The sequence below is a fragment of the Leguminivora glycinivorella genome, chromosome 5 (genome assembly GCF_023078275.1).
Source record: "Leguminivora glycinivorella isolate SPB_JAAS2020 chromosome 5, LegGlyc_1.1, whole genome shotgun sequence".
NCBI classification, from domain to species: domain Eukaryota; kingdom Metazoa; phylum Arthropoda; class Insecta; order Lepidoptera; family Tortricidae; genus Leguminivora; species Leguminivora glycinivorella.
This window is the reverse complement of record NC_062975.1, coordinates 18,181,036-18,203,875: the sequence shown is the minus strand read 5'-3', so window position 1 is coordinate 18,203,875 and position 22,840 is coordinate 18,181,036. Positions and strand designations below refer to the sequence as shown.

The window sequence follows — 22,840 nt, the reverse complement described above, 5'->3', positions numbered from 1 at the left end:
TGGTTTAGGTTTAGACTTGAGTTCTTGATGATACTGTGGATGTTCACATGATGATGGATGGTTGCTTGAGAGGAAGTGTTGGTAGGTTGCTATGAAACCGTTGTTATTGTAATGTCTGTACAATCAACCGTCATTCATCTGGTTTTGTGAATCAAATATATTCCTTGATAATCCACTGCGCCTTATTACTCTTCAATAGTTAGGTTAGAACTGCGACCATTCAGAAAACAAACTTGTGCTAGAAAAGTGGGTTAGGTTAGGTTAGAACTGCGACCATACAGAAACAAACTTGTGCTAGAAAAGTGGGTTAGGTTCGGTTATAACTGCGACCATACAGAAAAAAAAGCAAAAAAGTGCAAGTGTTAAAAGTGCAAGGCGAAGCGGTCCAGATTAGGGCTCACATCAACTACTTGGGCCTTACTCTGGACCGCAGGTGGGACTTCGGGGAGCACTTCCGCCAACTTGCTCCGAGGATCGTGGCGGCGGCGGCAGCCCTGGGCCGACTCCTGCCCAATGTCGGAGGGCCCTCTGCCGCGTGCAGAAACCTGTACGCTGGAGTGGCCAAAAGCATGGCCCTTTATGGCGCCCCGATATGGGTAGATAGGCTCGGGGCGTCAAATAAGGCGCTGTTGCGGAGGCCTCAAAGGCTTATTGCCCAACGGGCGTGCAGGGCCTACCGCACGGTGGGATGGATGGCTGCGTGCGCCTTGGCCGGCACACCGCCGTGGGAACTGGAAGCCGAAAGACTGGCTGAGGCGCACCAAAGAAGGGTCGAAAGCAGGGTAACTGGAGTGTACCCTGCTCCCGATGAAGCAAGAGCGGCCGAAGAGGAGGCAAAGCGAAGAGTAAGGGAGAGATGGCGAGTTGACCTCGAGGACAGCCCTTATGGGGTTCGAACGGTGGGGGCCCTCCTCGGCTCGTTTGAGGCGTGGGCAGACAGGACACATGGGAGGCTGACTTATAGATTGGTGCAGATAATGACCGGACATGGCTGTTTCGGTCATTATCTGCACCGAATTGGTAGAGAGGAAAGTCCTGTCTGTCACGACTGCGGGGAGATGGACGACACGGCCCAGCACACACTGGAGGTGTGTCCCCGCTGGGCTGTGGAAAGGGCGGAATTGGTGGCGGACTTGGGGTCGGGTGATCTCTCGCTTGGCAACGTCGTGGCGGCCATGTTGCGAAACGAGAGATCCTGGGATGTGGTTGCCTCCTTCTGCGAAGTAATCATTTCGCAGAAGGAGGCCTCGGAGAGGGAGCGCGAGGATAGGGAAGATGCGCTTCCTCTCCGGCGCAGACGAAGGGGGCGAAGACGCGCGCGGTATGCCAGGGCATACCGCGTTCTCCCCAGTAGGGCAGAGGGTAGGGGACCCTCAATCTTGACCCTACACGCCTAGGAGGGGGTTCCGAGCGTTGCGGTTCCCCCTCTCCTTTGGTGCTGGTGTGCCGGCTCACTGTGAGCCGGGACAGTCGGGGGCGTCGCGGATGTTATGACATTCCCTCGGCGTCCCTATTCAACGACAAGTGGTGGCAACGCCGCAGAGGTTTTAGTGGGTAGTCTCCTCCCCCCCTTCCGACTAGCGGAAAGGCTGCTGGAGGAGATAGTCCCACATACCCCCCACTCACGGGTCACCCCCAGGCCCCGGGGGGATGCGTAATGCATTTCCTCTGCGTCAAAAAAAAAAAAAAGGTTAGAACTGCGACCCTCACAGAAACAAACATTTGTAAGAAATTGGGTTAGGTTAGGTTAGAACTGCGACCCTACAGAAACAAACTTTTGCCACAAACTCTTATGGCAAGGACTCATAGGTCAAGTAAAAACTGCGACCGTGAGGGTCGGTCGAGAACAAACTTTTGTTAGAAAATTAAGGATTTATTGAACTTTTGATATAGCGGCTTAATAATATTTCGAATTATAAAACTATACGCCATACAAAGTTGCTGCCAAATGATGCTTAGGAATTTTAATAAGTGTTAATTCGAATTTCGAACTTTTGATATAGCTGTTAAATAATATTTCGGAATAAAAATTTTACGCGACAAAAAGTAGTTGTCAAATGATTCTTAGGAATTTTAATAAGTGTTGATTCGAATCATAAGCGAAACAAAATTACACCGAAATAAGAATCGGGAAAATAATAATAGGGGAAAAGTAGTTTCGGGCAAACAAAACTTAGGCCAATTAATAAAATGGGAAGCGTTTTCGGGCTACTAATAATCGACATTACAATTTTCGACTTTTTGATAGGTAACCCAACTTAGGATTAATTACAGAGGCGCTCTTAAAATATAGGTACTATGGTGGCGTAATACCTACATAATATTATGTTATGGCGACTACTGTGATTTAAGTTAAATCTATATTTCATGTCGTACCGTAAGCTTACATCCAATTTGTAATACATAAGAGGTTCTAATCAATATCCGGAAGACTCTCTTTACTCCAGAAAATAATGATAGGTACCTAGTGTAGGTATTGTTTTTGAGATTAACGGGTACAAAAATGTTATCATGTATCCAAAATGCTATCTTTCGGATACAAGATTTATACACTCATCCATAGTATAGTATATAGCAGCAGCGCCTGATCCATACAAGCCGATTCCCACAGGCTTGCCTAAAATTGATTACTAGTAAAGTACCTAATGTAAAAGTAGGTTTCTTTTTGCTCAGTGTTGCCTAGCAGAAATTTTCATGAGCTGCCACTGGTATATAGTATAGTATTATATTATATAATATATAATATAATATTATAAATGGGAAAGTGTGTGTGTCTGTTTGTTTGTCCGTCTTTCACGGCAAAACGGAGCGACGAATTGTCGTGATTTTTTAAGTGGCAATAGTTAAAGGGATGGAGAGTGACATAGGCTACTTTTTGTCTCTTAATAACGCGAGCGAAGCCGCGGGCAAAAGCTAGTACTGCATATATCTAAAAGACATTTTATTGACAGGCCGTTATTTTATTATTGACACTCATGACTGTTACAAGTACCACGGAAGCGAGACAAGTTGCACCCTTACTGCGTTCATATTCCTATTTACGACCACGTCATGGCAAGTGCTTTCACAGGCCAATGAAAGGCAAGCTTCTTGATGCCATTTGATGAAATTAAACATTTTTTTTTAATAAATCATAAATACAAATTACAATATTCGAGTAAGGCCGTTTTCACATTATCCGATCCGATATCAGATGTAGGAAGGATGTAAAATGTAAGATTTATGCGCTTCCAGGTCTTCATTTATGTATTTAATAGATCATTATTACTAAAAAACGATATAAAACGCAAAAATTGCGGATTGAATGCCGATGGCACTCTACTACAACAGTTTTTGTCCGAGGCACCATCGAACTGCCGATATAGGCAGGACGCTTCCGACCATTTTTGCCATTCCGGACCCCCGCCAGTTATCGGCCGATAATATTTGTTTGTGTGCGTATATAATGTAGGTATACGTTTGTAGTAGTGTGCGTGACTGAAAAATGGCGTCTATTAAACAGCTGTTAATGAACGAAATTCAAATTAGTTGATAATTTCCATTGAAAAAAAAAAGGTTGTAATGCATCGGTCCGAATTGCGGATACTAGTTTTTTCATCTTTTGTGTAATGTAAAATTATTTATTTTGCCTGACACTCGTAAGAATTTTTATGTTCGTTATTTTAATTTTACAATATAATAATTTGGAATATAGTGCTTATAATTATTAAATATAAAACATTTTTTAAATATTTTTTGATACAAAATCATACTTCATTGATTTGGAACAATGCGTTTTATCGGACCTACATCCGACACTATCGGAAGCGTTTATCGGATGTAGGATGTCGGAAGGATTTCAATAGAAAAAATCCTAGATGGCGCCTGTAATGTATGGGATATCGGTCCGACATCCGATACCGGATCGGATAATGTGAAAACTGTAATGGTATTGGGGGACCTAAAATACCATGCTGAAGGCTTTAGAGAATTAAATAAATTAGATTGATTAAGGTGTAGATGAATCTAAGGAGTCTGAGCTACTATATGGGGTAGTTGTAAGGAAAGGCACATGGCGATTTATAAAATTGAAATATATTATCGCAAATTTATTAAGGTATAGGGCGTTCCTATCAAAGAAATCTATAAGGCATTCGTTATATAAAATGAAATCAAAAATCTATGAATGCGAACTTGAATACACTACAGAAATACGTACTTGAGGAAAACAGTTTAGGCCTTTATCACTTGAAATATTTATATAAATTATAAGACAAAAGTGTATACAATACAAGTCAAGCCCATACCTTTGCGGGGACAATATATTAAATCAATGGCTCATGAAGTAAGGGAAAACCCGCTAAACCCTTACTTCGCCTTATTAATGTAACGTCTACATACAATGTCTACATAACGTCTATAATTATGCTCTATTTAATACAACAATACAATAATTCATTAGGAATTGTAATTGTCGCATATAGGTTAAGTTATGTCTCTATTTTTATTCTTTGTCGTGTTTTATTTGCTTTTGTGTTGTATTTTTGTGCCTGTTGTATTGTCTTTTGTGTGTCTTAGCATGTACTAATAAAACTACCCTTGCATGCTACTAATTTTAATAATAGAATAAGTTAATCATAAAAACTAACACTGTATCATGATTGGTTATTTGGATTAATAAATACATTCGCGATGTGTAGCGCGCGAAGTGAAAGGGGCGGAGCTACACGGCATGGAGGGGCGCGCTGTTACATAAGCACCCACGCCGCCTCCGCTCCCTCATTCCGCTCACTACGCTCACGAGCATAACATCTTAACATGTCTTTACCTTACTAACCCTGGTAGCCCTGGTAACCCTGGTAGCCTTGGTATTGGTAGCATGGTAATTGGTACGAGGTTCCTGTCAGCGCGTCTACAAGCTTCTACGCCGGTCAACGAGCGCAGTCCTGCACTCCACATCGTGGTCCTTCGAGAGCCGGATCAGAAAAAAGAAACAAGTACGCGCTGACGCCTTGAGGTTGTCCCACCTCGGCTCAGTATCCTCACCTTACCTTTACCAGCTTGCTGGTCGGATCGTGCTGCGTTGTAGGCTCGTCCTCCGCTCACGTATCCTGGCAACTTTAGTTGCATGCGTCACATGGTGACGTCATCACGCCGCTTTCGAACGTAATAGGCATTGCACCTCGCCATTACGGGAGATTCGGCGCATCGTGGGATCTACGCTTAGGGGTGTCGACGCTGCGTTCTGTAGCGTCCGCACATAGGCGATAGGTAGGTCAGTGATAGTTAGGGACCCCGCGTGTGCTAAAAAGAAGACAGCAAGAGTACGAGAAGAAAAAGATGTCCGAAGCAGGAAGAAACCTTCGTCCCCGCAATAAACCGGGCACGGTTGCCCCCGCGTCGTCAAATCCGACTCCGTCGTCGGGTCTCACCACCTCGGCGGAGACAAATACGTGGAGCAAAGGCACCGGCGGCAACCCAGACGAAGAGCGTATAGTCAGTGATAGCGAATCCGTAGAATTCGACCACACGGTTAGGAGTCGTGAAGGCACATTGGTCGGGCAACCAATCGCGAGTAAAAGCCGCGCCGCGCCCGCGAAAGGTAGTCGCGCCGCGTCCGCGAAAGGTAGTCGCGCCGCGTCCGCGAAAGGTAGTTGCGCCGCGTCGCAAAGGGATAGTAAGTTAGCAGTTCTAATGGCCGAGCTCGAAGTTCGTAAAGCCGCCTTGGTTGTTGCTCAGAGGCAGAACGAAACCGCACAGATTAAGTTGCAGATTGCGCAATGTGAAGCGCAATCTGACTGTGCAAGCGTTTCGTCGGCTGCTCACGAGCGCACCAAGAGTTGGGTAGAACGACAGGCTAGGCATACGGAGCTCGCGAAAACCGAGAATGTCATTCCCGCGCCGACTAGCAAAATTGAAGTTAAGCCCGAGCGTCCTAAACCGTACGGTAGTCATTTCGCGCCGATAGTCCACAAACCTCCTGAGTTGCCTAGCTTCGACGGCAACGTAACAGAATGGATAGCTTTCCGCGCGGAATTCAACGACACTTCGCCTATGTTCAGTGACGTAAACAACGTGAGTAGGATTAGGCGTGCTCTCAAAGGAGACGCACGAACGGCAGTGAAATCGATTATGTATACTGTTCAAGACCCGCGAGTGATAATGGACGCGTTAGAGCGTCAGTTCGGCGATCCGGACGAAATAGTGTTAACCGAATTGCATAGTGTTAAACGTATGCCACGTTTGGCAGAAGACAATAGTAACATTGCGTCGTTCGCAGCGCACGTAGCAAACGCCGTGGCTACAATAAAATCACTCGGGCAGGACAAGTATCTACACGCGCCGGAATTGGTCAATAAAATAGTTGACAAATTAAGTTTAATAGTGCGATATGAGTGGTCGAAATACAGACGTGCTAATCCCAGTTCCCCAGACCTCGTCGCGGTCTCTGAGTTTTTAAACGAGATTAGCATAGCCGCGAAGCGCATTATCCGTAAACCGACGCATAAACTGAGAACCGCCGTGCATACGGTTTTATATGAGCACGAGCCTAGGGCATCTGGGCGTCGAGCCCCGAATACACGCGCGATATCAGTACCGGTTCGGAAGAATCTCGCGACGCACGTCCGCGTACGTACGATAGAAAAAGTCATGCTAAAGTAAATCCGCCTATAGTAGCTCAAGTGAAGCACCGCGAACATAAAAAAAAACCCGTGGTCGCTTCATCGAAGCCTAAGACGTACAACTCCACCCCCGTCGCGCAAAGTCACGCTTGCGCCATATGCGCTAGTAGTGAGCACAAAAACGTGTCGTGCCCTAAGCTTATCGCGGCCTCGGTGGCAGAACGTTGGGAATTAGTTAGGAGCTCGAAGCTCTGCTTTAGGTGTTTAGACTTGACTCACCGTCGACCTGTTAAATGCAAATACGTCGCGTGTGGTGTAAACCAATGCGAAGCGGGTCATCATAAGTTACTACACGGACTAAGCGCGGTCGCCCCCGCGAACGGTAGTAATAGGACGGGAGCAATTAATACTATCTCGTGCGCGCACACGTATTTAAAAGTCATTCCTGTAGAGGTATCTGGGCCGTTAGGCACAGTGCAAACCCTCGCGCTACTAGACGAAGGCGCGGAAATGACGTTAATTTTACACGAAACCGCTGATAAAATCGCACCACGGGTCAGAGGTCAACCTCTCGACATCACGGGCGTAGGCGGTGTAGTGAGCGATCAAGATTCGTATACTATGCAGGTCGCTATTCGAGGCTTTTGTAGTCGTCATATGGAAATCATGGAGGCCGTTACGATTAGTACGTTCGGAGTAGGCGTGCAATGCGTTCCGCGTAGTACGGTCGACAAGTGCGATCACTTGAAGGAAATCGCAGACGAGCTGTGGTATCCGCCCGCGAAGCCTACTATTTTGATAGGACAGGATAATTGGCATCTAATTATCACGCGGCAGATTATTAGCGGACCGCCACATCTTCCCGTAGCTAGTCTCACGCGATTAGGCTGGGTTTTGCACGGACCAGATAAGACGACCCGCGCCGCGGTACATTTCGTAGGGCACGCTAGGCCTAAGACCGCGGACGACGAAGCCGTCGAATTAATGAAGCAGCATTTCGATATCGAGGCGTTAGGTGTGTCAAAACAGCTGCCTAGGGCCGACCCGGATCAACGCGCGTTAGATATTTTAAGGGCAACGTGCGAAAAGATACCGGGGGAGAATAGGTATCGAGCGGGACTATTATGGCGGAGCGATGACGAAACTCTCCCAGACAATCGCGCGCAGGCGTTAAAACGGTTATATAGTTTAGAACGAAAATTAGACCGCGACGCGAATCTTAAAGCCGAGTATTCGAAGCACATGAACAATTTGCTAGAGAAAGGCTACGCGGAGAAAATGGACTCGCCCCCGCCCCCCGACTCGCCCCGGGCATGGTATCTCGCGCATTTCCCGGTTTTTCATCCGCAACGTGGAAAAATGCGTCTAGTTTGGGACGCAGCGGCTATGGCCTACGGCAGGTCATTAAATAGCGCGTTACTGGCCGGGCCAGACTTGTTAGAGTCGCTATTCGGAGTATTGGTTCGCTTCCGCGAGGGAAAAATCGCGGTAATAGCGGACGTTAAAGAAATGTTTCTCCAGATCGAGATTATGGAACAGGATCGGGACGCTTTACGTTTCGTTTTTAGGGGGGAGGACCGCGACGGACCGCCGCAGGAATATAGAATGAAAAGGCTAATATTCGGCTCAGCGTCGTCACCTACCACCGCGCTGTATGTAAAAAACGAAAACGCGAAAGAACATAGTGCAGAGTTTCCGATCGCTGCGGAGAAAACGATCAAAAATACGTATATGGATGACATGTTGATAGCACTCGACATGAGCGAACAGGAAGCTAGGCGCGTTGTGAACGATGTTTACGAACTGAACATGCGCGCGTCGTTTGAACTTCGAGGTTTCGCGTCAAATCATCCGGAGGTGATCGCGGACGTAGTCAACAGTAAGGAGGAGACTACGGTCATAGGCGCTAGCGATAGCGAACGCACGCTAGGCTTAAAGTGGAATCATAAACGCGATACGTTAGGGTTTAACGTGAATTTTAGGAACACGCCCGAAAACGTACTCGACGGCCGCGAATTACCCACAAAAAGGCAGGTCACGAGTAGTGCGATGTCCATATTCGACCCCATAGGTTACATTAGCCCCATATCAGTGCTAGGTAAAGCGTTAATGCAAGAGATATGGCGCACTGGGATCGGTTGGGACACGCCCATTCCCGTTACGCTCGCGCCCGCCTGGCGTTCGTTTATAGAAAACGTACAGCAGTTAAAACAGCTCGAAATTCCTAGACACGTACCCGCGTACAACCGCGAAGCGCACATGCATGTATTTTGCGACGCTAGTGAAAAAATATACGCCGCGGCCGTGTATCTGGTTAGCATAACGCCCGAGGGAGAGCGTACGTCCGCGTTAGTAGTAGCCGCAAAGGCCCGCGTCGCGCCTCTTCGCGTAGTTAGCATTCCACGAATGGAATTACAGAGCTGTGTGCTAGCCACGCGTCTAGCAGATACGATAATAAAAGAGTCGGACTACGTAATTAAGGAAAAATATTTTTGGTCAGACTCGAAGACGGCACTCGCTTGGATTCGCTCAGACCCGCGTAAATATAAGACGTACGTCGCTCATAGGTTAGCTGAGATAGAAAACACTACCACCCCCGCTAACTGGCGATGGGTGCCTAGTGCCGCTAACGTAGCGGACGACGCCACTCGGGGCGTCCCGGCGCATTTTGGGGCCGACCACCGGTGGTTCGTTGGGCCAGAATTCATACGGAAAAGCGAGTCTTATTGGCCGGTAGAAAAAACGCTCGCGCCTGTCGCAGACACGGGCGAAGAGCGCGCAGCGAAAGTAGTTTGCTCGCTAGGCGTTACTAGGAAAACGTTCGACTACCTACCAGATATAAATAGGTTTCCGCGTTTTAAACGTTTAGTTAGAGTCACTGCTCTCGTTCTGGTTGCCGCTGAGGCTTTCAAAGCCTTATTGCTCAAAAAGAAAACGGAAACAGAAATGAACAATGAACATATCAGACTGGCGGAGATATTGCTCATTCGTCGGAGTCAGCACGCGTCATTCCCGGAGGAAATTAAGTTGCTGGAAACTGGGCGCGCGCTACCTAAGAAATCACCGCTGCACAAGGTCGCTGTGAAGCTGGATAAAAACGGGATCATCACTCTGAACGCGAGGATCGACAAAGACGTCCACATCCCAGTGCTGCACGCGAAGGAAGATTTCACGAATTTGCTGATATATCATTTTCACGCTCTGTACAATCACGGCAACCACTCAACCGTCATTAACGAGCTGAAACAGAGATATTATATTATCGGGCTGCGCGGCACAATACGATATATTACAAACAAGTGCCAATGGTGTCGGACCTATAAAGGGACTACCCTCAAAGTTCCCGTAGGCGACTTACCAGCAGAGAGGCTCCAGGCGAATCAACCGCCATTCACTGCCGCCGCCGTCGATTTGTTCGGCCCGATGAATATTACAATAGGCCGCCGCCGCGAAAAGAGATGGGGAGTGTTGTTCACTTGCCTCACAACTCGAGCTGTACATCTAGAGCTTGCCGCCTCCTTATCGGCATCCTCCATGATACTATCACTAAGAAGAATGATAGCTCGACGCGGCGCGCCTACAGTTCTGTACTCGGACAACGCCACTAACTTTTACGGCGCCGAGAGAGAACTAGCGGAAGCTAAGAGAACACTGCCTGACAGCTTGAAGCCCTTCCTGTCCGAACGCGAGATGACCTGGAAGAAGATTCCACCTGGAAACCCCTCAGCAGGCGGCGCGTGGGAGCGCCTGGTGGGCAGTGTTAAGACCGCTTTAAAAGTGACACTGAAAGAAAGAGCTCCTCATGAAGAAGTTCTGCACACGCTGTTGCTAGAAGCCGAGCATATAGTCAACTCGAGACCGCTGACGCCAGTGAACCCAGACCTCGACGACGAAGCTCTGACGCCGAACCACTTTCTCATCGGCCGTTCGAGCGCCCTGTCGCCGCTAGGCGTGTTCACCGACTCCGTGTTGACCCTATCGTCATGGAAAACAGCTCAGAACTTGGCCGATCACTTTTGGAGGCGCTGGATAAAGGAATACCGGCCCAGCTTACTCCCTCGGTCGAGCGCTCATCAGCAGGTGCACAAGCTACACGAAGGAGACATAGTGATAGTGGCCGACGGCTCTATGCCCCGCGGAACTTGGCCTAGAGGTGTAATCACACAACTCTTTCCCGGCCCTGATGGCCACGTAAGAGTAGCCATAGTTCGTACCCGCGCAGGAGAAGTACGTCGCCCAGTTTCCAGGCTTATTCCCATATGCTCTGTCCACTCAGACGGTGTTAGCACACGCGGGGGAGATTGTCGCATATAGGTTAAGTTATGTCTCTATTTTTATTCTTTGTCGTGTTTTATTTGCTTTTGTGTTGTATTTTTGTGCCTGTTGTATTGTCTTTTGTGTGTCTTAGCATGTACTAATAAAACTACCCTTGCATGCTACTAATTTTAATAATAGAATAAGTTAATCATAAAAACTAACACTGTATCATGATTGGTTATTTGGATTAATAAATACATTCGCGATGTGTAGCGCGCGAAGTGAAAGGGGCGGAGCTACACGGCATGGAGGGGCGCGCTGTTACATAAGCACCCACGCCGCCTCCGCTCCCTCATTCCGCTCACTACGCTCACGAGCATAACATCTTAACATGTCTTTACCTTACTAACCCTGGTAGCCCTGGTAACCCTGGTAGCCTTGGTATTGGTAGCATGGTAATTGGTACGAGGTTCCTGTCAGCGCGTCTACAAGCTTCTACGCCGGTCAACGAGCGCAGTCCTGCACTCCACAGTAATAACAGAATTTCCAAGACAGTTTACTCTAAACACAGTTTGAGTTATAATAAATGCACATGTTGTTTAATCTGTAGGATATAACAATATAATATCGGTCGTCTCGTTTCAATCCTTTACGAAATGTATTTAGGTAAATTAGATATCTCAGGAACTCGAATCCTGGTTTCAACAAATATATATGGAATATATTTAACATAGTGGCGAGGCTCGAACTCGCACTAATATTCATCAATAAAATGTCATACAAGATATGTAACACAAAGCTGAAGAAACATTATACAGTTACTTTAAAATACTAATTAACCATTACGAGGTTATAGAATTTGTCCCAACAATAAATCCAGATTATAACGCAAGAATTGAACTTGCCTTGCACTTGAACAAAGATAATTAAAATATGTTGTGTTACTTAAAATACAACTTGAGACGCTGTTTTGATAAAAGAGGTACTTAGCTCGTTTATCGCCGGATCCGGAACCACTGGCTTTATCTATTTTCTACTATAAAGAAGTACTAAATTAATCTTTAACAATTATTACAATTATACATGATCAGGGAACAAATTGAAACAAAGCTGGAAAGACTTGGGTCTTTCTTGGAGTCTAAAATCAGAGTGTCCTCAACTCCCGGCCTTCATCCTAACTGGAGTCCCTGCAACCCCAACTTATTTCTAGTTACGCTAATATCAACTTTATTAACAATGATATAAGGATTTCGTCGCTACAATTATCCAATTGCGCCCACGCTTTCTCTATGAGATCTTATCCCTTCCAAGGCTCTGATTTGTGCGCTGTCTCGCTCTCTCTTACTGCAGCGGTGCACGTTGTCTCGTTCGGCGTGGTCGGGTCTTCATAGGAACCCCCCGCTGTCACTTTTGCAACGAAGGGTACGGTCATGGTCAAATGCCTCGACACATGGGCTCCAGATGTCCTGGAAACAGTTTACCAAGGAGAGTAGACTTTGTATGGAATAATATACCATATTAGAGTATAATTACGTTATAGGTTTGGCGTACTGTGCATTGTGCGATAGCGGTTTTTCTGTTGTTCCAGTAAACTCATAAATAAATCTTATAATGGGTTTTGTTTTTAAAATTCTATAGAATATCTTTTAACTAAAATATTGGGTAATCCGAGAATCGGAAACTGCCTGCTTTCTATTTTTATTGTCGCCGGTTTTTGTTCGGCTAGCCATTTTAAATTTATTACTTATACCGATGGCAATTTTAATCAACTATTTATACCTAGCACGTATACACGTATGTGGAATACGGGTTGCCATCTCACACCCCTCTCTGGTTAGTCGAACAAAATTACCCTGTCTTCCACGTAACCTATATAACATGAATACGAGAACTTGGAAAAAATGTAAACTCCTTTTATTTATATCTTAATAATTATCGATGGAATCTGGCGTTACTTTGTGCACGTCCACGATGCTCAAATCTAGAAAACTACTTTATTAATCCGCGAAAAGGTAGCGCGCTTGTCAATCAATGCTATCCTGCTACTCATGTCTTTGTCCCAATGGTTACAAAACGGAAGGTAGCTTTAAACAAGTTAATTATGCTTCTTTCTTCTCTAACAAAATATACTATGAGACTTGTAATGGGCAATAAACCAATAACAATAATATCTTAGCGCCGGCGCCTATACTTCTGAAGGAACTACCTGACGTTTGGGCACGGATAATAAAATAATAATGAATTTAATATTTTAAAATATAAAAATTTTTATAGTATCTTATTGTTTGCACTTAGACCGTTACATTTACTGCCTCTAACGATTAACCATATGTCTCTTTGCACAAACGACATCCTATCTTAGAGCGTTATTTGGAAGTGCTAATGAAATTTAATTAATTTTGTATCTTGTATTTCAAGCTTTATGCGTTTTCATATAATTATCTATAGTTCACGTTAACCAAGTACACTACAGTTTGTGTTAACAAGATCTCTTGACTCATACATCACCATACTATCTTCGAAATTCACACATCGTCACCTTCCCAAGATACTAAGTTGCAATCACACATCTCCTTTCACAACCACGCATTACCCTGGCCAGGGATTTTCCACACGAAGTTCACACATAAGACCTCTAGTTTATTGATTACAATTTACAATCAACTTTCAATAATACTTGATAGCTTGTAGTAGATTATTACATATGTAAATAACACCTATGTTGTCGTCAAGAGATCTCGCATCTCAAATTACACTGATCAAAATAATTTTGTGTCATATAATTTATATTGTGGCATAGTAAATGTCTATTTTCTATTTAGGGACATTTATTTAAATCATTAAATTTGTTGAGTATAGCTGTCATAAAATAAAACCCTTTGTCATCTCTATTCTTTAGGGTATTTAGATAGTATTATGATAGTGATGCCAGCTAAATGAAAATTCACTTTAACTTTTGTTAATAAGTGATGCAATTGAACTTTTGTTATGAAATAATGATTTGAACAGACAATGGCCTGACCATACGTCGTGTAATGGTATTATGGCCCTATTTAGTAAAGTTTGGACAGACAAATACCTCAGCCACACACCTCAGAGTCACTTCCTCATGGACAGAGCCTGATCTACTATAAAACGCGTTCGTCTGAGACGAGAGAATTAATTCTCGGGTCACACTGCGTCCAGCGTGAGCGGAGGCGTAGAAACAGTCCTTCCTAAGCGTAAGTGAGATGTACTACTCAGGGCAGCCCTGAGGTGCCAAAGCTTCTAAAACTGATCCCGTCTGCTACCCACGTAGAGTCTGAGTTACTCGAAACGTGAGGCTACGTATCAAAGTATCGTAGGGGGGGTTAGCGAATGCGCAAGCGCATGGTAGGACATTCATTTGTAATGATTTGGTGTCAGATGTTAAACGGTATACCTTTGACACTACTTGTGAGTGATCACTGCGGCTAACCCCGGCGCCTCAGTTCAAGTGAAGTCAGGTTATTCTACGCAAGTCATATAACAGAGGTGTGACCTGGCAATCAATCTCGTCCCTAGGCCCTCGATTGCAGTATCTAGTTGACTCATGAGCCCCGTCACAAATGCCTTGACCGATAAAATTTCATAGATAGGCTTGATGAAAGAAATTAATAATATTAGAACTTGTGGTACATTTATTTAAAATGTTTTTATACCTGATTAAGTTTTGGGGTAATTGATTTCATACAATCTTTGATTATACACGTTAAACTTTCGTGAGACATATTCAAATAATTAATGAATCCACGGTTGTCATAAATTGCTATTAGTTTTCAATATTTAGGTGCATTCCAGGTTTGATTTTTCTCTGTGAATACTCCGAGTACCATTAACAAGATAGTATTATAATAAACATTGCATATAGCAATATTGTACATTTAATTCACACAAATTGTACACCTTTAATTTAAATATGAAGACCCAACATTTGTGTTATGTATCATTGAGACGTATAAACCAAACAAAAAAAAATAAAGGAATTTAAACCATGCGGAACAGGTTGTGTGTTTATTTCTTTTCGCCTTTCCGAATGTTATAATTATAGAATCATTACAAACTACGACAGCAAAGAACTTTAATTTACATCGAGATTTATTTAGTAATAAAACAGCTTCTATCCCATATTTATGAATAGTAAGAGATGTCTATCTATAACTACTTTTATCAGTAAAACCTTTCGTGACAGAAACCATGGACCGACCAGGTAGCATCGATTCAGTCCCAAATTACCCAAACAACAACAAACCAAAAATAAATTGGATAAAATTAATCAGACATCGGTAAGTTAAGGTCAATCCAAAAGGCGTTGTCGAGACCGTCCACAGTCGGCTATACAGCGGCGTCGTGTCTTGCCTCTAGACGCGTCAAAACTGCCACAATTCACACCAGTCTTTTCCTAGGATCGGTCTTAGTCGCCTATTAAAGCCAGGTATGTTAGGTATACTGAAACTATCCTGCAACAAAATACCTTTTGTCTGTCCAACCAATAACTGCAAGATTTATGTACTTTTTCTTTTCAAGTCTTTTCATAAAATAATTGCAAATTCAAATTTAAAATGCAAAACATGGTATACCTTTTATTTTGTTTTTACAGTAACCATTGAAACCTGCACGATTAGTAATAATTGTCCTCATCATTATTAATACGCATTCTGCCTGAAATACAACACTTTAGACAAAATATTTATGTACTTATTTATTTTTGTTCCTAAAATGTGTTTTATAAGGTTTTACTCTTTTATTTCGAAACGAGTATTTATCGCATCTTTCATTTAAGGTCGAGAGGTACAACAACGTTATACGGAGTGCATAAATAGGTATAGGTATACAACTGAAACATCGCGTGTTTCTACACTTATTTATTCTAAATGTGTTATTTATTTATATGTATATTAAGAGAACCAAACTTTTAGGACTTTAATTATTAAATTGGTAATTCTTTCGTGATAACATAAACAATCGAAAATCGAGCTGCAACATTAACTTTCAAACCAGGTAATGTGGAACCAAGTAAACCGTCCGAACACTTGTTCTTTTTTTTTTTTCTTGTTTTATCTATTGTGATAAACAATGCATGGTTATAACTAATAATATTCTACCTGCTTTTTAAAATGCTTCGTTCCATTAACTAGTATCGATAAATATCGGTAACTGACTGATTGAAACAATATCGTGTATCTCAAACAAAATCTTTACGACAAACATACATACTACATATTTTATATTTGAAATAACTTCATATCTATATCTCTACGCAAAATACATTCATACATAGTATATTTTACATTGTTGGAATAATTTATAGGTAAGCTGCAAATGAAATTATAATCCACCTCAATGTCATCAAATCTAGATTCGTAAACGGAAAATGTTTATATAGTACCTACTGCCATTTGATTGGTCATCATCTCTTAGTTTCTCCAAACTTTAATAAAAGCATTAACATTTGAACGTTACTATTTACGACATCTATATATGTAGGTACTAGAAATATACCTTGGTAATTACCTATGTATCATCACAAATCACCGATTTGACATTCTCTTTATTGTCACAAGCCTCCATAATATCATCAAATTTTCCTTTAACTGGACTACGAGTAGATAGGTCTATCTGCTAATGTAGCTTGTTCGAATTCACTAACTGCAAGCTATATTTATTATAATATTAATCGCCAATATTAAATCATAATCTGTATCACCAAGAGTGAAAATAATATACCACGCCAGTCTTGACAAAATTAGTATTATTTTATTATATGTATGTATGTACGGTCAATTTTTTTTCCGACACGCTTTGTTATATAATAACCTGCTATATAATCTCGAACTGCCCAGGTAACACTATCCCGATTATTGACCGTCATTTACATTTTAGTTACAACTAAACATATTTCTAAAACTGATACTAGATTACTGATTTTAAGTTACATAAATCGCGGGAACAACTGACTCCTGCTATTTAAATATCAGCACAAAACACGCTATTGCACACAAAACACACATAGATATACAATAAAATTCAACGGAATAAAAGTAGGTATACTGTCTTGGAATTTCTGGTTGTAAAACATTACAGCAAACTACATACACAAATATTGTTAAAACTGCTAATCATTATAGCACTTTATACAGCAACTTAACACCCCTCTCAGACTCTTCATAGGTAATCGAAGTGATCGTCATAAGTATTAAGTTTATAAAATTTAAGGTTTCCTACGTTGTGTTTAGTTTTTAAAAGTTAGAAGTTCTTTTTCTAGTTGTGTCTTTTTATAAATGATTTTAGACACAAGCACTAGATCCTGCGTCACGAGCGCCACGTGTAATGGTATTGGGGGACCTAAAATACCATGCTGAAGGCTTTAGAGAATTAAATAAATTAGATTGATTAAGGTGTAGATGAATCTAAGGAGTCTGAGCTACTATATGGGGTAGTTGTAAGGAAAGGCACATGGCGATTTATAAAATTGAAATATATTATCGCAAATTTATTAAGGTATAGGGCGTTCCTATCAAAGAAATCTATAAGGCATTCGTTATATAAAATGAAATCAAAAATCTATGAATGCGAACTTGAATACACTACAGAAATACGTACTTGAGGAAAACAGTTTAGGCCTTTATCACTTGAAATATTTATATAAATTATAAGACAAAAGTGTATACAATACAAGTCAAGCCCATACCTTTGCGGGGACAATATATTAAATCAATGGCTCATGAAGTAAGGGAAAACCCGCTAAACCCTTACTTCGCCTTATTAATGTAACGTCTACATACAATGTCTACATAACGTCTATAATTATGCTCTATTTAATACAACAATACAATAATTCATTAGGAATTGTAATAACAGAATTTCCAAGACAGTTTACTCTAAACACAGTTTGAGTTATAATAAATGCACATGTTGTTTAATCTGTAGGATATAACAATATAATATCGGTCGTCTCGTTTCAATCCTTTACGAAATGTATTTAGGTAAATTAGATATCTCAGGAACTCGAATCCTGGTTTCAACAAATATATATGGAATATATTTAACATAGTGGCGAGGCTCGAACTCGCACTAATATTCATCAATAAAATGTCATACAAGATATGTAACACAAAGCTGAAGAAACATTATACAGTTACTTTAAAATACTAATTAACCATTACGAGGTTATAGAATTTGTCCCAACAATAAATCCAGATTATAACGCAAGAATTGAACTTGCCTTGCACTTGAACAAAGATAATTAAAATATGTTGTGTTACTTAAAATACAACTTGAGACGCTGTTTTGATAAAAGAGGTACTTAGCTCGTTTATCGCCGGATCCGGAACCACTGGCTTTATCTATTTTCTACTATAAAGAAGTACTAAATTAATCTTTAACAATTATTACAATTATACATGATCAGGGAACAAATTGAAACAAAGCTGGAAAGACTTGGGTCTTTCTTGGAGTCTAAAATCAGAGTGTCCTCAACTCCCGGCCTTCATCCTAACTGGAGTCCCTGCAACCCCAACTTATTTCTAGTTACGCTAATATCAACTTTATTAACAATGATATAAGGATTTCGTCGCTACAATTATCCAATTGCGCCCATGCTTTCTCTATGAGATCTTATCCCTTCCAAGGCTCTGATTTGTGCGCTGTCTCGCTCTCTCTTACTGCAGCGGTGCACGTTGTCTCGTTCGGCGTGGTCGGGTCTTCATAGGAACCCCCCGCTGTCACTTTTGCAACGAAGGGTACGGTCATGGTCAAATGCCTCGACACATGGGCTCCAGATGTCCTGGAAACAGTTTACCAAGGAGAGTAGACTTTGTATGGAATAATATACCATATTAGAGTATAATTACGTTATAGGTTTGGCGTACTGTGCATTGTGCGATAGCGGTTTTTCTGTTGTTCCAGTAAACTCATAAATAAATCTTATAATGGGTTTTGTTTTTAAAATTCTATAGAATATCTTTTAACTAAAATATTGGGTAATCCGAGAATCGGAAACTGCCTGCTTTCTATTTTTATTGTCGCCGGTTTTTGTTCGGCTAGCCATTTTAAATTTATTACTTATACCGATGGCAATTTTAATCAACTATTTATACCTAGCACGTATACACGTATGTGGAATACGGGTTGCCATCTCAAAACGCACTAAGGGTACACTGCAATGTATGATTGTTATACTATTGTGGCGGTCGTGTCTGTCTCTTTTTTTGTATCCCTATGCAGTATGCAGCTATGTTGAGGGTGTGAAGGAGAGAAATCAGAGTTTGGGAGAAGCGAGACTATGTTATTGATTTAAACGCCGATGATCGCTTACACACACAATAATACCTACCTCATACCTCATCAGTATAACAGGATCAGGTCCTGTAGCCGAATGGCATTTCTCCGACGCCAAACGAAAGCGATACGCCGCTGGCTCTGTCGCGCCAATACGCAAGCGCGATAGAGATAGATATCTACTAGCGCTTCGTTTCGTGAGCGTTTCGTGAGCGATTGTGCCATTCGGCTAGCCACCCTGAGCGGAAAGAAGAGTCGTCAAATACACTCCACGACTCTTTTTTTTTCATACTCTAAAAGCGAAGGAGCTTAGGTTTGCCTTAGGTTAAAGCTCGCGTGCACTTTATAAGCGATGACAACAGGTCGCTTGAGCTAACAAAAGGATCGTTTTCGCTACAAATTGATGTCTCCAGTCCAACGGAGACTTCCATTTTGTGTCTAATGGTACGCAGTCACAGAGCCTATGTGTTCGTGCAACTCTATGGGTTTTAAGATAAATACAGTATGCTGCCGATCGTTTTAAAGTACCAAAATACATTATTGTTTTATTTATTTACCGCGCCGCGTTGAAATGTAGGAAAAATTACATAAAACATGTCAAAAGAATGCACAACAAATGCTACGAAGACAGCACTACTGGATTACACTTAAAACATTTGCCCAGCAATGACTCAATCACAAAACTACGTGGCTCAATAATAGCAATAAGTTTTGTGCTGACACAAGTTTTAACGGGGAACGGATATCATAAAGCCTATTTACATAGATTTAAATTAACAGACGACAATTTATGCCCATGTAACAACGTCAGTTGTCAGACTATTGACCACCTTTTAAAAGAATGCTCAAAATTTACCAATAGCCGTATCCACCATGAAAGCACCTGTGATTTTATGAAAGTCAGCCCATATGAATAGCGAGCGTCATAACAAAATAATCATCAACAGAATCGTTCACAAAACACATCAACAAAGTTATCAATTGTCTAAAAAATAGTAATTTACCACAGCTTCAAGGTGAATGGTCGCCCGTATTCCTAGCGAGGGCCATTGATCTTTAAAACAACAGTTAAATATAAAAAAAATACCAATTAAATGAGATTTTATACTGTTAAGTGGTGACAGGTTCAATAACGGTGACGGGGTTTCCCTAATGGTGACGGGTTCCGAATTTCACCACCCCTTTTCTACCATAGATCGTGAAGACAAAATTCGATTGTGAGATGAGGTTCAATCGTAGTATGAGCGACTAGCAAATAGTAACATGTTACTATTTTATTACAATCCCTTAATTGCTAAAAGTGGCATTGAAACTTGACCAGTTTCATGTGCTCTGCAGCCTATCCCTTTAGGGAATACAGATGCAATGCTATATTGTGGTGAACGCATCGATAAACCATAGTAATTCTCAATCATACACTCCATGATTGCATGCCTTCAAGACTATGGGCCAGTTGCATCAGCCAAATTTAACAGACACACCATCGTCAAGCAGCAGACGTCTATGGAATTTCCCATAGAATCATAATTTTTAACGAACGCTATAAGCTGAGACGGTTTGATGCAACCGGCCCTATCTATGCCATAACACAATCGCGCGCTTCAAAACCATTGCACTCTACATTATATGTACTCGTATGCATGTGTTCTATAAATAAGCCAATACTCGTAATCAAACTATTTCAGTATTTATGCATATACTGCCTCACTGCACAAACAGTCGTAACGATCTATGAGTTACACTCAATTATTTATTATATTTCCGCTCAATAAAGTCGAAATTAAAATTCTTTTCCAACGGCCGTTAAGTTAGATACAGGTCGTAAGGTATTTCGGTTATGAGGCATTCTAATAATGGACTAAATCTGACATCGATTAGAACAGTGAAGCTTCGAGATTGTTAGCAACTCGAAAGTGGAGTTTTGAGTACTTATATAACAGTTTAGAAGCTGTGTTAGTTGAGAGTATAATCTATTTAAAGTAAGCCTAATTGATGGCCGACGAGTGAGTAGGGTTTCAAATAGGAAAAGAAATACAAATGTTTTTTTTTTTTTTTTCAGAATTATTTACTATTTAGACTTACTTGACTAGTATTTTTGTTACTTTTATAAAAATTTTATGGAAATAAATTAGTTAATAATAGGGATGGCGTAGGGATGTGACGACCCCATCGCCCATTGGTTTTACCAGTGCAATCAGTCAACGCAGGGCAGCTTGTGGCGAGCTGTTGGGGAACAGCGACCCCACGTACCCGAGTGCTCCTGGGGAGTTCTGTTACCCGTAAGGCGGGTGGGTGGGACAGGACTATCTACCTCTGGCTTGCCTTGGCTGGCCGTCCAGAGTGGGGTCGTTAGGGCTACATGCCCCAGGGGTGGAAGTGAAAATTTGCATAAGACGCGAGTTGGTACAGTGGCTTAACAGCCACTGGGCAGAAAGCGGTGTACACCTCTCGACACCCTTGAGTTCTCACACCGGTGTTGCCCTTGAGCCATCTTGGATGTCGCTTTTTGTGGGGGCCCATCTTGTGGGGACGAGTCACCGTCTGCCGGAAATAAAATTGGATACCGTTTTATTAGGCAGGCGTCCGGTTTTTTATCTATAGCCCAGTATTTAGTCCATCACTTTCATCAAAATAGACCAGTTCATTTTAGATTCCATTAACTCTCAAATAGTCCTTACACCCTGGCGGGTGTTGCCTCTGCGTGTGTCCCATGATACGGGCAAGGGCAACATCCGCTCGGTGTACCCCTTATATTTCATTAAAGTGTCGAAAGGCCTCTACGCGTTGGCTTCGGCCCCGCGCACGCCTCCCAAAGGTCCGGAACACCATTGTTCCGTGATGGGAAAGACACACAAAAATGGTACCTACAAAAAACATACGCCCCTATACCTCTAGAACTCTATTTAGCCAACATGTTTGTGGTAAAATATTTTGTGTGTGTCTGTTTGTTTGTCCGTCTTTCACGGCAAAACGGAGCGACGAATTGTCGTGATTTTTTAAGTGGCAATAGTTAAAGGGATGGAGAGTGACATAGGCTACTTTTTGTCTCTTAATAACGCGAGCGAAGCCGCGGGCAAAAGCTAGTACTGCATATATCTAAAAGACATTTTATTGACAGGCCGTTATTTTATTATTGACACTCATGACTGTTACAAGTACCACGGAAGCGAGACAAGTTGCACCCTTACTGCGTTCATATTCCTATTTACGACCACGTCATGGCAAGTGCTTTCACAGGCCAATGAAAGGCAAGCTTCTTGATGCCATTTGATGAAATTAAACATTTTTTTTAATAAATCATAAATACAAATTACAATATTCGAGTAAGGCCGTTTTCACATTATCCGATCCGATATCAGATGTAGGAAGGATGTAAAATGTAAGATTTATGCGCTTCCAGGTCTTCATTTATGTATTTAATAGATCATTATTACTAAAAAACGATATAAAACGCAAAAATTGCGGATTGAATGCCGATGGCACTCTACTACAACAGTTTTTGTCCGAGGCACCATCGAACTGCCGATATAGGCAGGACGCTTCCGACCATTTTTGCCATTCCGGACCCCCGCCAGTTATCGGCCGATAATATTTGTTTGTGTGCGTATATAATGTAGGTATACGTTTGTAGTAGTGTGCGTGACTGAAAAATGGCGTCTATTAAACAGCTGTTAATGAACGAA

At 42.1% G+C, this 22,840-nt stretch overlaps 1 protein-coding gene across 1 annotated transcript; it reads left to right on the top strand.

Annotated features, from left to right (window-relative positions):
* The first annotated feature begins 5,319 nt into the window (after positions 1–5,319).
* Positions 5,320–11,394, top strand: LOC125226556. Its single transcript, XM_048130551.1, has 3 exons — positions 5,320–6,054; positions 7,440–10,829; positions 11,329–11,394. The coding sequence occupies exons 1-3, from the start codon at positions 5,320–5,322 to the stop codon at positions 11,392–11,394; spliced, it is 4,191 nt and encodes a 1,396-aa protein (XP_047986508.1).
* Positions 11,395–22,840: the final 11,446 nt, after the last annotated feature.

Coding starts and splice junctions, on each gene's coding strand:
- LOC125226556 (XM_048130551.1), top strand. CDS start 5,320: ATGTCCGAAGCAGGAAGAAACCTTCGTCCCCGCAATAAACCGGGCACG. Junction 6,055..7,439: donor TGTTCAGTGACGTAAACAAC/GTGAGTAGGATT, acceptor ATCACGCGGCAG/ATTATTAGCGGACCGCCACA. Junction 10,830..11,328: donor TTCGTACCCGCGCAGGAGAA/GTACGTCGCCCA, acceptor AATTGGTACGAG/GTTCCTGTCAGCGCGTCTAC.